Source organism: Raphanus sativus, chromosome 5 (assembly GCF_000801105.2).
Source record: "Raphanus sativus cultivar WK10039 chromosome 5, ASM80110v3, whole genome shotgun sequence".
Lineage (NCBI taxonomy): Eukaryota > Viridiplantae > Streptophyta > Magnoliopsida > Brassicales > Brassicaceae > Raphanus > Raphanus sativus.
This window is the reverse complement of record NC_079515.1, coordinates 36,096,738-36,110,035: the sequence shown is the minus strand read 5'-3', so window position 1 is coordinate 36,110,035 and position 13,298 is coordinate 36,096,738. Positions and strand designations below refer to the sequence as shown.

The window sequence follows — 13,298 nt, the reverse complement described above, 5'->3', positions numbered from 1 at the left end:
TATTAATATTAATAAATATTTAATATCTAATGATAAATTTGAAATTACGGGTTTCGTTTTAAATCAAATACCTATTTTTTGAACACCGACTTAGATTATATAGTTTTCATGAAATTAGGGATTTCATTTTTATCATTTCTTAATTTTCAGAAGATCTAGTATTATAGCCATGAATATTGCTTTTGTGGATACTCAGAAACTACTTACCATAAAAATCGTTTTGGAAATCTTATCATTAATAATCACGATATATAGTCTTACCATATAAATAGGCTATATGTTAGGCTTTTTGTTATTATTAGTAAATGTATTAGACTTAATTATATGATATAGTTTGATTTAGTTGACTTAATTATATTGTATAGTTATTTTTAAATTTTCTACCTAGAAATAAGTTAGGTCCAACTTTGTGCTTCTGTTTTAATAAGATAGATTACTACTCTGAACATATACAATGCCATATAAAAAGTCATGTTCCTATCCAAAGTCAACATCAGATTCAATTTTTTGTGAGTTGTATGAAGAATTTCTAGAACTTTTGTAGCAAATTTATCAGATTCTAGAACTTTTGTAGCGAATTCTTTGTACGACCAGCTTTTCTTATACAACTCATATTCGGCACTAGGCAGTATTGTAAGACACTGATATTATAAATTTTTAATAGAATTTGTTCTATTAGTAACATGACATATTGATAAGTATTATATCTAATTATATATTTTATTTATTTAAAATACTATAATATAAAATTAAATGGTATATTAATAAGTGTTATATCCAACTATGTATTTTATTTATTTAAAACATTATTATATCAAATTAAATTAATATTAAATATAAATAAGATAATAAAAAATCTCAAATATAAAAATTAAAATTTTTAAAAAACTAAAACAAAAATATAGCCACCATTTGAAATGGTCAGAATCGAGTGATTCTTTAAAGAACTTTTTTAATAGAATAAAGTTTATAAATTGCTAATGATGAATATATTCACACGCTACGTGTAATTACGAAAGATGATGAGGAAAAGATGAGGAACCGTAAAGTTACATAATGTATACTGATAATTCATTCGCGTGCGATTACACATAATTCCATAACAATTTATTTTTGCTTATGTTATGGAATAAAGATCATCCTTTTGTTCCTTAATATACGGGAAATCTTTTGGTTACAGTTATATGTAATCAAGAGAAGTAAAATCTATAATAGAAATGATTCCTCACGTACATACACATTTTCTTTCAGTATATTAGTTTTTGAGAAATTCATACGGTTTTTATGAGAGCTGATGCTTTATAGTGTTAACTGTTAAGTGGATATATAAAGCCAAACGGTTCCAAGTTTCTCTATCTTTGTCAAATTATGAACTTTGTTAATTAAGTAATTGGAGTCTAATCGTTGACAACAAGAAATAGCACTTGTGCAAATGGTTGGCTCATCAGACTCTACAAGTGGCACTAACCAAATAAAACAACATTAGTTATAGTAAAATCAAAAGACAAGAAACAGACTCTGAGAATATAATAAAAAGGACAGAGGAACTTGTTCCCACTTTCTATCTTCTTAACCTTAACTTTGGGGACTAGCTAGGACCCAAAAACCTTTCTCTATTGACCATCCAAATTCCTATTATAAACTATTAATTCTCTGACCATTTGTATGTTTCAAACTTTTAATGCATTATTTCAACAATTTTCTGCAAAACATTGTGTGATATAAGTAACGTATGCATAGGATAGGACACTACGCCGGATGTATATAATTAATTTCTTATACAAGTTCACGTTACATTGAATTTACAAAATCTGAGAGACAAATGACATCATGAAGTCGGTGAGAAGAAGTACGTATACTAGTTTTAGTATGTCGACATACGTTTTTTAAAGTTTGCAACAAAAATAAGCATACCGTTTAAAGCTACTGGCTGAAGGCAAATCATTTACCTTTTCGGTATGGAGAGATTAGAAGTGGTAACTGTGTGGCAAATACATTAGCAGATATTGTGGAAAAATCCTTTTAGTGAACTCTTAAGTAACATATAGGCTATAGCATAAAAATGGTATCATAGTGAAATTTTAAAGAAATAAAAAGGTTTAAACATGTCTAAAAGCTGTTCAAAAAAAACATGTCTAGAAATACTATATTATCGCTTTTTCGTTTTAATACTATCTATTTCCTAATAGTCTGCTTCTCATGCCCCCCGGGCCACCTGACACTGCATGCATATAAAAGAATAAATTCCAAATCTATGATTTTTTCTATTATATAAAAAGGGATACATTTTCCACGCAAAAGAGAAACATTTTTTTCTAAAAAATATATATATTTACGCAAGTGATTATAATTATATGTTAATATATATTTCAGCTCATGATTTAAAAAGTATAATGCAATAAATTATGTTCAGTTCCCTTTACCTTTATTTAGTTCTGTTGGCCATTATAATTGTTTCCAGCCAAAGAGAGACCTATTCAAAAGAGGTTGCTTTCAAAAGCTCATCTCTCTCTGTATCTGCTGACCTCAGTACCACTTGCCATCTTTTACTCCATCGAAAATCCTCAGCCAAAACCCACTTCCCCAAAACTGAAACAAACAAAAACCACACCTATTGATCTCTTCCTCTGATTCAGATTTGAATCCTAAAAATGGTTCCCACATATCCACATTACTGGAGAAAAAGATCATTAGTAAACCCACAAGCTCTTCTTCCTCTGATGATCCTCTGCTTCTTTTTCATTCTCCACTGCGACGCCTCAAGAGCCTCGTCACCATCAAGCGTTTTCTATACAAATCCCAATAACGATCACAACAAAAACACTATGAGGAGAGGCCATTTCTTAGGGTTCTTGCCAAGGCACTTCCCTGTTCCAGCTTCTGGTCCTTCAAGAAAACACAACGACATTGGCCTACAAGCCCTGTTGTCTCCGTGATCACGCTCTGTCTTTCTCTTTCTCCCTAGAGTACTTTATATAATATAATGTAATATGCACTCATACACAAGATAACAGTAGAAGACCATTCATCGATCTCTGATGTTTGCTTTGACATGTACGTAGGGCTTCAGATGTTTGACCTCTTCTAATTATTTCCTCGATCTTTTTGTTATTTTTTGGTTTATGTAAACTCTTTAGAATAGAAGTAAAATATATCGTGAGTAGGTCTGGATGTAATTAAAGTTTACGTGATGAGCTATTAATTATATGCAACATTCTCGTTACTTCAATGCGTAATTAACTTCTTTAGTATTTTTCAGCTAATTAATCATTTATTTATTTCTGATACAAAGCTGTTGATAATTTTTTTTTAAACTGTTTTACGCTGTTGATAATTGCATTTCGTAAAGTTTAATTGGTAAGAAATTGGGAAAATCATGGTATTTTAAAAAGAAAGGCCAACAGCTTCATTACCGTCCAGAGAACACCGTGGGTCATCTTTTACTCGTTCAACCAATGAGCTATGAAAAGAAGAAAAATATGTATCTTAATTCTTATATTATTGGATGAAAAATATACTATATTATAATTATATAGTGCATGAAGCTATTTTATATTTGTAAAATATAATACAGAATAATAAAAAGAAAAATAGAAAGAGTGAATAAGATAGTCCAAAAAATCACGCAAAGGATCCGTATGTGCTCCTCCTTTGCCGTCCGCTCATCGTACGCCTTGTCCGATCTCTGGTTCTGCGTCTACCCTTGTCGGTGGATCGGCTCTTGGAGTTACGACGCGTCAGTTTGAAGGTTTTCGGCGGAGAGGGAGCGTTTTGCAAGCTTAGCGGTTGTGTTCCGAGGGACGGAGGCTTACCTAGATCCGTCGGCGTCGGTTTTGCGGGAGGTGGAGGCTTGCACAGATCCACCGTCGCCGCCTTCGGTTTCCGGGAAGGGGAGTCTCTATTGTCTTCGCCTTCGCCGGCTCTTGTTCACGGAGGGCGGAAGCTCACAAAGTTCCGCACTGCCGTTTAAGAACCCGAGGTCTTTTGGGTTAAAGCTACCAATTTTCTTTTTTTATTTTTTATTTTTTTTTGGTTTTTACATCGGCGGTGTGCCGTTTAAGATGGTGTTTGGGTCACGGCGGTTGGTTTCTCAGTTGACGATGAAGCTTTCCGGCTTCGGTGACGAGGGTCAAAGGAAGAAAAGTTGTGGTTATCGCTTCGCATGTCCAGTGTTTGATGGGGTTCAAAGTCGGAGGTATCGATGGAAACCGCTGGCGTGAAGACATGGCGGAGAAGATCAGTTTGGTTTACGGTTTTCTGAATCAGTTGAGAGCTCGATTGGATCGAGGCTTCTCTCTGTAGCAGAAGCAAAGCGTAAAAGAGAAAAAATGGTTTAGTCGGAGGCTCTGCAGGATTCTGAGCTCCGACGTAACGAGTGGTGGTGTTGTGGAGCCGACGGCGTACTGCAGAGGAGATCGTTCTTGTTGAGGCGGACTGGATGCGTGGTCCTGCCGAAGCCGTCGGATCAATATTGGGTTGAGGCGTAGGCCCATTTAGCTGGCTGGTTTGTGGCCTTTTTGTTATGGGCTTGTGCCCTTGTAATAGTGGGCTTAGACTGTGTAATTTTGGGTTCGGCCCATTGCAATATTATTAATATAATCCTTGACGAAAAAAAAAAAAAAAAAATCACGCAAAGGTTGGTTTATTAGCGTAAAATCGTAAAAATAATAATAGCCTTCGTCATGCAGAGTGTCCAGTAACCCAACCCGCCACGCCCGGATTGATTTGACACTCGTTTACGTTCTATTTATTGATCGATTTTTAAAAATACTATTTTTGTCAACTGTTAAGAGTACTATCAATTTACCCAAAATTTATTTTTAAAAAACATAACTCATTTTTTTTTAATAACTCATTGCTTGACAAGCAGATATTGCCGACAAAAAAAAGACAAGCAGATATTTTTTTTTAAAAAGACAAGAATTTATATTTGCTTAAGAAAATGTGAGATTTAGAGAAAGATTATGTACGTATAACCAAATAGGTTTTTATAACGATTATTTATTATTAATTTATTTCACATATATAAATGCATGTATGTATACTACATTTTTCTTTAAGTTGTCTATTACGGTTCAATGAAAACATAACTAAGTGTTTGACCAAAAAAAAAAAAAAAACATAACTAAGTGTTGATTATCGAATTGAAAAAGACCAACCCCTACACTAGACAGAGAAGCCGAAAGATGTGCCGCCAAAAGATAGAGCTACATAGAAAGAGCTCACAGAAACTATATAAGTTAATCTAGATAACGAGTTTTTATTGTTTTCCTTTTGATTACTTTAATATCTTCATATTTTCTAGAGAATTACATGTACGTAATTAACATATAATTATAACTCGAAATTATGTAATATGATGACTCGTTAAATTGGAAGAGTAATGGCGAACATGGCATGATTCGTACGATATGATGGGTACGTATAATGGGCATAAAGAATGATTTGATTAATATCCGTTAATTCCGCAATCGATTCTTAAATTACAAATACACGTATGCAATGTACCTTCTCAATTGTTCATTATTATATCACTTTACTAAGCAATATTCACCGCATGTTATCTAACTTTACTATATTTAATCAAACAACACATATTTAATCTAGTTTCTAATTTATCAAAAGCTGTACACTCATGAATGGCGCTCCATCTCTTTTTTTTGCTGTTCCATTTTGATTAACCGAACCTATCCAAAGAGAAAAAAGTTAATCATACTTTAAGTTGATCAAAATAATTGTACTTGTTCCACAATTGAAAAGCTCATCAAAACTAGACCAGAGTCACCAGACCATACCTAACGCATTCCAATGTGCATTTCTAAGTGAATATGTTATATAAAAATAAAAAATAGAAAGAGAGGGAGAAGACCTTAAAAACGTATGAGAAATCCATTATCCATATAACATTTGTCAACACGTGATTAATTTCATAATTTTAAACTAAATTATATAGTTAAATAAAAGAGTCACTTTCCTAATCCCTCAACACTGAAAATGCTCTCATATATTTTGAAAGAAAAAAAACATATAACAACAAGCCATTGCAGCTTAGATCGAGAAACTACTGCAATTTGTTAACCATTGCAAGCGTGATCGAAAGCTCTTTGATCTTGTGTGGTAAAGTAAGACTACTCAACGTTGAAGTTTATTTGCTCACCTTCTCTATAAGAACTGTCATCACACTCTGTATATTGGTTTCACATGTGTTCTTTTATTTGGGTTATGGCAATAGTGTTTTAGTCCTCAACACCATGAGTTTTAATGATTTCTTGAGTAGGCCTTAGCTCAAGTTTCTATTGGGCCGTGGGCCTCGTCTCTTGAAAAAGGCCCTTAGGGTTCCTTCATCTCTCTTCTCTAATATAAATTCACATTTTGAGCCGCTCAACAGCTTTCTGCGTTCACCCCGAAAGGCCTCTCAACCTATTAACCCGGCGAGATCTGCAACTCTTCCCGGCGGTCGAGAAAAAATGGTAGCGGCAAAGAAGACGAAGAAGTCCCATGAAGGAATCAACAGCAGATTAGCTCTGGTCATGAAGAGTGGAAAGTACACTCTCGGCTACAAATCTGTTCTCAAATCCCTTCGCAGCTCCAAAGGTAAACACTTTCACTGTCAATTCGATTGATTTGTTTGTTTGTATTCGTCAAAAATTCTGTTAGTATAATTGGTAGAATGGGATGTTTTGGATATGTTGTGTGTGTGTGTGTGTTAGGTAAGTTGATTCTGATCTCGAGCAACTGCCCTCCGTTGAGGAGATCAGAGATCGAGTACTACGCTATGCTTGCTAAAGTCGGTGTTCATCATTACAATGGCAACAATGTCGATTTGGGTACTGCTTGTGGAAAGTACTTCCGTGTCTCTTGCCTCAGCATCGTTGATCCTGGTGATTCCGACATCATCAAGTCACTTCCTGGCGACCAGTGATTTTTGGTTTTGTTCGGTTGTTACGGTCTTAGCCATGTTTTGTTTGATTTTATGCAATGTGTTCTTGGAAAAGACAGAATGTGTTTGGTTTCTTTCTTAAACTCCTTAATTACAGTTTCGTCTCTACTGATGGAACCAGTTGCATGAAATGAAACTTTAGGTTAACTTTTTTTCCCAATTGCTATAGACTTGTTCACTTATTCTTCAGCCAACAAACTTAACAAAGATTGGAAAAATACAAAACGAAAATGAAAACGGTCGTTGTTATTTACTGATTTGCCACCCAATCATATTTCTCTATTTCAGCTGCTTTTCTTCTCCTTGCTATTATCTCGTCTTTTACTGGTACTTGGCTGAACTTCTCTTCTTCCTCCGGACTTACTGGTTCGGTTGGAGCTCATGTACTTCTGTTAATGGCATCTGCTACTTATGATGTCTCTTGCCTGATCTTGCCTTGGTATTGTGTATCGATTGTTATGATTTTGTCATCCTGTTTCTCTGCTTTATCAAGCACTTGCGTGTTCTTCAAAGACTTGAATGTTATACGTTTAATTCATCTTTACATTGATCATATTTCTACAAAATAAAAAGAGGATACGAAACGTGACATTTTCTAACATCATCCTTGGGTTCTTAACATCCGACCATATACCCAAAATCTTTAACCGCGACCATTTAAGAAACAACCGTAAGCAGAGACACTCTTCATCCTGTAGGAAACTTTCTACACTTTCAGGGAGACGAGTGCTTTTCTTTGCGCTCAAGAAACAATAGGAAAAAAAAGACAAACCACCGATGACTTCTTTGTTGTGTGTTCTTTAGCTACTCAATCAACCAACCTGTTCAGTCTTCTTCTGAGACAACCTTTTCTTTGACTCCATTATTGCTTCTTCTCTTTTCCTTCCTATCTCTTTCATCTCTTCCCGATACTTAGCTTCTATCTCCTCCAGTTCCTCTCTCAACCTCACCGGATCAACTGCCTCCTCTGCTTCTTCTTGATTGGAGCTCATGTCTTCTCCTTTAACACCATCCACACACTGCTTATATTCCTCCTCTGATCTTCGACAATCAGAGTTCCACGAGTGACGAACCGACTCACAAGCGTCGTGAAAAGCACTCTCCTCTTGTCTATGTGCACTCTGATGGCTTCTTGAGCTCTGATTCAGCTGGGAATGAATGAGATGATCGACCGTAACATCAGTTTTCCATGTGGGTATCATGTTGACAAGGAGAATATCAATGAGTTCGGCTATAAACGAGACGTTCTGGTCAGTTAACTCAAGCTGCTCAACCATCTCACTCGACACCTTTGAAGCAGTATCACCTTCTTGATAGAACAAGAAATGAATGTTCCTCACTCTTCCTGCAACAACAACAAACCGTTAAAACACTAAGCATCATAAAGCAGAAACCTAACTGGATCTGAAACCAAAACGCCTCACCATTCTCATCTACTATTCGAAGAATCAACGAGACAGAGTGTTCATCGTTTTCTTCACCCTTGAGGACAAAGAAGTTCCCTCTCTTCGCACGTCTAACCTCAATACACCTAGATCCCGAGTTGTCGCAAAAGGTAACAATAGGCAGGTTGTTGTCATCATCAAGATCTATAGACATTGACCTACTACGCCGTGTTGTAGGAGGGCCTTCAGACATAAGACAACGTTCTCCAAACGCACCTTCTTTGGGCATTACAATGTCAGGAAGCGGTAAAGGGTTGTTCATCGTTAAACCATTCACTTGAAGGAAAGGGTCCAATAAAAGCTCCTTTGCTGATAACCTCTCTGATGCAGGGAGTAAGCATGTCTCAATGAACTGCTTTACTTCAGGGTCTTGTACCCTAGAGAGTGAAGCAGGTTTTATTCCCTTGAAACCAACAAGAACCAAGATTAGGTTTAAGATCTTGGTCAACAAACTAATGAGACTATTGCAGTTAAACTCACCGATGAGACCTTCTTGTATATCTGAGCAGAGTTTTTGCATTCACAGTAAGGGTATTCAAATGTCACCATCTCCAACATACACATCCCAAATGAATAGATATCAGCCAGCTCGGTGTAGTCCTCATCGTAAAGCTCAGGTGCCATGAACTCTGGGGTTCCTGTTGGTAACATAGTAAACACTTCAAAGTTTTTGGTTAAAAGCAGAAAGAGTAAGCAATGTGAAGAAAACTATACCAATCACACTTTTGGCATTAGCTTGCTCCATGACAGTGGCTAGACCAAGATCACCTATCTTCACTTCTCCATGGTTTCCATTTATAAAGATGTTATCACACTTGAGATCCCTATGTATAATGGGTGGCTCTTGTGTGTGGAGATATCTCAAACCCATTAGAATCTGTCTCGCCCAACACTTGACAGCCTTCATGTTCACCTTTCTGTGTTTCTTACGGTAACTACAACCAATAGAGATGCACTTAAGCTCCAAAATGACACGAAGCAATAAAGAGGAGACAAGTGTTGGGTGATAGATACATACCTTCTGAGACTCCCTGAAGTGAAAAGCTCAGTTATGATGTTCACTGTCTTGTTCTTATCATCGATCCATGAGTTATAGAACCTAATAATATTACTGTGCTTCAATGATTTCAAAAGACGCACTTCAGAGTACAGACGCTCCAGGGAGTTTGGTGACTGCAAAACATCATCTATTCGTACTTGGTTCCACGCTACTTCAATCCCATCTACTTCATCGAAGGCCTTGTAACTGATATCTTCTGAGTTAAAGATTACAAACCGAGAAAAAGGTGCCAAGAACATAGAGAACACAACAACAAGAGAGCTTCTGATTACAAAGAACAATCTCGTCTCAGAATGTAACTAGTATCTATATGAACCGAGAACAAGGATACACTGTCTTGAATGCGCCTTTTCCTATAACCTCTTTATACTGAAAGATGGATAACCAACATAAAGATCAATAACCATAATACTATAACTCAAACCTTACACATATGAAAAAAGTAAAACAAGACAAGAGAGATGTGGATCTTAGTTAATCGATCTATGTTTGGTTTTATAGAATACAACCATGTGAGAGTAAAAGAGTAGCATTCTAGGCATGTTCCTCGTACCCGTATATATCGAACAGTTGGATCAACTTCGACCACTTCGGGGTCAGGAGGCTCGTGAAGAACAGAACCATCCTCTGAACCATCCATATTTTCCTAAACCTCCTTACCTGCAAGGCTCACAAGACCAACAATGCAAAAACACACACCGAATCTTTAAAAGATCCTTAGATTATTTTCGAGCGCAACATTTTTCAACGAAAGAATATTCAAAGACAACAAGTTATCATCCCCACAACGCTAATACAACCTTGAATCCAACTTTTCATCATTTTAATTGAGTAAAGCTCCGATCAACAGATACAAGAACAATAATTAAGTATAGAGGTCAAAAGTTTAGGATTGTTGCATCTTTATCATCCAAGATATGCATAAACAACTACCATGAACCATTTGAAGAAACACCCACATGAGCAAATCGAGAGAGACAGACTTCACGTCCATGCAAACAAACCATACCATGAAAAATATTTGTATCGCCCAAAAGAAAGTGAAAAAAAAACAGAGTTGTATGATTCTGAGCCTCGAAGTTACCTAAGAGGGGATGAAGCTTTTGTTCTTGTCTGATAAAAATCGCCAACGTGAGATAAGAGAACGGACAAGGGGAGAACAACAATGAGAGGAAACCCTAATTGAGAAAACCGATGGACGAAGAAGATGGAGCGACCAAGGGTAAAAAATAGAAACAACGACAACAAGTGTTTTGTTCACCAACGATCACCTCTATTTTTAATAATTAAAATCAAAAATGAGAAAATTCTAAAAACAGAGACACATCTCTGCCCATGCAAAGATGACGTGTCAATACATGTTTGCATTTATCAGCCAATAAAACCATAAGACAAAGATGAAGGACACACACTCTGGTCTGAGTAAAAAACGATTTCCTCGTCTCCTCATCATCGTCTTAAGCCAAGGATATCGTCTTCTTCGTCCGTTGAGGATTCCTCATATAAGCTCCTGTTAGTAACTCTGCTGAACTCGTCCTGACGATCTTCCATTTCAGATGATCCAATCTTGATGTCGCGGTGTTTAACAAGGAGCCAGCGCAGGAGTTTGTCTTCCTTGTTGAGGTAGTGAAGCTCCTTGTTCATGTTTGGTGTTGCCATCATTGTTATCTGCATCAGTTGTCCCTGCGCCACCATTCACCCCATATATTAATTATATATATACACATTCAAATCTCCCAAGGGCACAAAATGGTACTAAGCAAACCCCATGGTTCTGCATACCCAATCAAACTCTTTTGGACAAATCCTTAGCTGTTCTGTTATAAGCTCAACTAGGTGAATCAAGAATCTTTGTGACTAGGCGTAAGGTCAAGTAGGCAAATCAACGATCTTTGTGGCTAATGTGAATTAAGATATTCACAATCCAACTCAAAGCTTAGTTCTTTAGCAAATATGGATCGATCAGAGATATGTAAAATCAAATAGTAACCAAAAACCCTAAAATCTACAATTGAATCGGAATGCGATAACCCTAATCAAAACGAACTCAATTAAATCACTTGATTGAAACACTCTGCGTTTTCTTTTACCTGATAGTGTCTACCGTCGAGCTTCTTAATACCGTAACCCAATTCGACCTTGCCGAATGATTTGACCTCCGTGAGTACGCCATTTTTGCTGTAACGTGTTTCCCTATGCGCGCAACGAGCTCGATCAGACCCTCCTTCCTGATTATTGGCTTGAACAGAAGCATACAGTCGTACAGAGGCATCTTGAGATCTTCCTCTTCTTCCTTCCTTCCGACGAGAGAGAGTGACTAACAAATTAGATTTGGAGTTTTTACTATTAGGGTTTTAGACTTCCCAGATTCGCTTTTTTTTTTTACTTTAAACGACTGCGTATCATTGTTTTTTGTTTTGTTTACGCCGAGTATTTTAATGACCAATTGGTCATTTTGAGTAAGAAACCAGATCATTCTTGTGTAATCGTCTATCATATACATTGGTCATTTTTGTTTAACTTGTGCATATGACTACTAATGAATAGTAGCCACATTCTTTTATGTACTTTTTGTACCATTAATTTTTGCCTCATCTTGTAATTCTTCTTTACATTAAAAATCATCAAGACATAAAATATATCGCTTGAACTTTGCCCTCCTGTTTTGATCATCTTCGAAGAGATGATTTACATTTTACATCCCATCTACATATTTCTGGCCTATAAGAAAGAACAAAAGATCATATAGTCTTTTCACATAACTAAATAAAACAAAAATGATGCCATTATTTAAGTGATTTTCTATCTATTGTATATTAAAAATTTCTATAAAATATTAAATCTGACAAACACTAATAATGCATTCAATGATAAGAAATAAGAAATTAAAAAAAAAATAAGAAAATCAAGCTTTCGACTCCTAGCACTGACTTTCACGGCGTCTTCTTATTGGTCTTTCTTTGGTTCTTGATATTTAATTATTGATCTTATTAATTAAGCAACACATACGTACCTTCCAAAAATATTCTATGCTGCATATATGTACGCTTAATCAGAACTAGTTAATTTCGATGTGGAAAACATTATTCATCTTGAAATCTCTCAAGGTACTACAAGATTATATATATTCGAATTCTATAACTTATCATTAGGCTACGTGACATGCAAAATATTTCCCATGATGCACCAAGTACCGGAGAGATGAAATCTATTTCTCAAAACTTTCTTCTCAGTCACTCATTAAAATAATCAAAGAGGCAAATAAAATTTGAGATAAGCAGGGTTAGAAAGCTAAGTATCCCACTTGTGTTTCTTGAGGGTGCTCTATCCATGTCCACAACCACATATTTCAGTTGTATCTATCTCCAAATCTCTGTCTATAATTGAATATTCAACATATCAATGCATATATACACACTAAAGCCCCTTTTTAGTTACAAAAATATGAATACTCGCTCTAAGATTACTATGTTGATTAAGAGGAATATTTATATATATATATATATATGATCTCGCCGATGAGGCTTATAAGATTTTATAACATTTCTACTCCAAAATTGAAATAGTTAATATGTATAAATCATTTAATTTTTCAATTAATGAAAAATATATGTATTTTTTGAAAAGGAAAAGAAAAAGTATTTAATTAGTGTTTAAAATCTTATAAGCTTCATCAGCGAGATCATTTTTTCTTTTGAGCAAAATGAATCCGAACCGATATGAACCCGACATAAATACCGAATGGATCTTGTTTTTTGGTATTTCGGGTTATGGGTATTACCCGAACCGAACCTGAATCTAAATGGATATCCGATAGAACCCGAAACATTCAAAACCCCAAAAAGATCTATAC

General features: G+C 35.7%; 3 protein-coding genes and 1 non-coding gene across 5 annotated transcripts; 2 read left to right on the top strand and 2 right to left on the bottom strand.

The window, feature by feature from the left end:
• The first annotated feature begins 2,399 nt into the window (after window positions 1-2,399).
• Window positions 2,400-3,207, top strand: LOC108860005 (protein IDA-LIKE 4). Its single transcript, XM_018633915.2, has one exon. The coding sequence runs from the start codon at window positions 2,652-2,654 to the stop codon at window positions 2,934-2,936; it is 285 nt and encodes a 94-aa protein (XP_018489417.1). The 5' UTR covers window positions 2,400-2,651; the 3' UTR covers window positions 2,937-3,207.
• A 3,173-nt stretch (window positions 3,208-6,380) lies between these two features.
• LOC108862920 (putative 60S ribosomal protein L30-1) lies at window positions 6,381-7,048 on the top strand. Its single transcript, XM_018637187.2, has 2 exons — window positions 6,381-6,594; window positions 6,711-7,048. Exons 1-2 carry the CDS (start codon window positions 6,468-6,470, stop codon window positions 6,920-6,922), a joined length of 339 nt encoding a protein of 112 aa, XP_018492689.1. The 5' UTR covers window positions 6,381-6,467; the 3' UTR covers window positions 6,923-7,048.
• Window positions 7,049-7,443: 395 nt separating this feature from the next.
• Window positions 7,444-10,667, bottom strand: LOC108862918 (probable serine/threonine-protein kinase WNK6). 2 transcript variants are annotated; one of them, XM_018637184.2, is made up of 8 exons: window positions 10,530-10,667; window positions 9,999-10,105; window positions 9,777-9,814; window positions 9,404-9,631; window positions 9,100-9,320; window positions 8,866-9,023; window positions 8,365-8,788; window positions 7,444-8,285 (listed from the first exon to the last, which is right to left on the bottom strand). In XM_018637184.2, the coding sequence occupies exons 2-8, from the start codon at window positions 10,083-10,085 to the stop codon at window positions 7,753-7,755; spliced, it is 1,689 nt and encodes a 562-aa protein (XP_018492686.1). In that variant the 5' UTR covers window positions 10,086-10,105; window positions 10,530-10,667; the 3' UTR covers window positions 7,444-7,752. The 2 variants fall into 2 exon arrangements, with proteins under 2 accessions (XP_018492686.1, XP_018492687.2); XM_018637185.2 differs by lacking the exons at window positions 9,777-9,814; window positions 10,530-10,667 and having other exon boundaries at window positions 9,999-10,069.
• On the bottom strand, window positions 10,654-11,894 carry LOC108862919 (uncharacterized). Its single transcript, XR_008946491.1, has 2 exons — window positions 11,536-11,894; window positions 10,654-11,128 (listed from the first exon to the last, which is right to left on the bottom strand). It is a non-coding gene; the product is annotated as an uncharacterized LOC108862919 (transcript).
• Between the last annotated feature and the right edge of the window lie 1,404 nt (window positions 11,895-13,298).

Excerpts from the sequence above, each read along its gene's own strand:
- LOC108860005 (XM_018633915.2), top strand. The coding sequence starts at position 2,652 with ATGGTTCCCACATATCCACATTACTGGAGAAAAAGATCATTAGTAAAC.
- LOC108862920 (XM_018637187.2), top strand. The coding sequence starts at position 6,468 with ATGGTAGCGGCAAAGAAGACGAAGAAGTCCCATGAAGGAATCAACAGC. Across the intron at positions 6,595-6,710 it reads ATCCCTTCGCAGCTCCAAAG|GTAAGTTGATTCTGATCTCG; the intron begins GTAAACACTTTC and ends TGTGTGTGTTAG.
- LOC108862918 (XM_018637184.2), bottom strand. The coding sequence starts at position 10,085 with ATGGATGGTTCAGAGGATGGTTCTGTTCTTCACGAGCCTCCTGACCCC. Across the intron at positions 9,024-9,099 it reads TAATGCCAAAAGTGTGATTG|GAACCCCAGAGTTCATGGCA; the intron begins GTATAGTTTTCT and ends TGTTACCAACAG. Across the intron at positions 8,789-8,865 it reads TATACAAGAAGGTCTCATCG|GGAATAAAACCTGCTTCACT; the intron begins GTGAGTTTAACT and ends GTTGGTTTCAAG.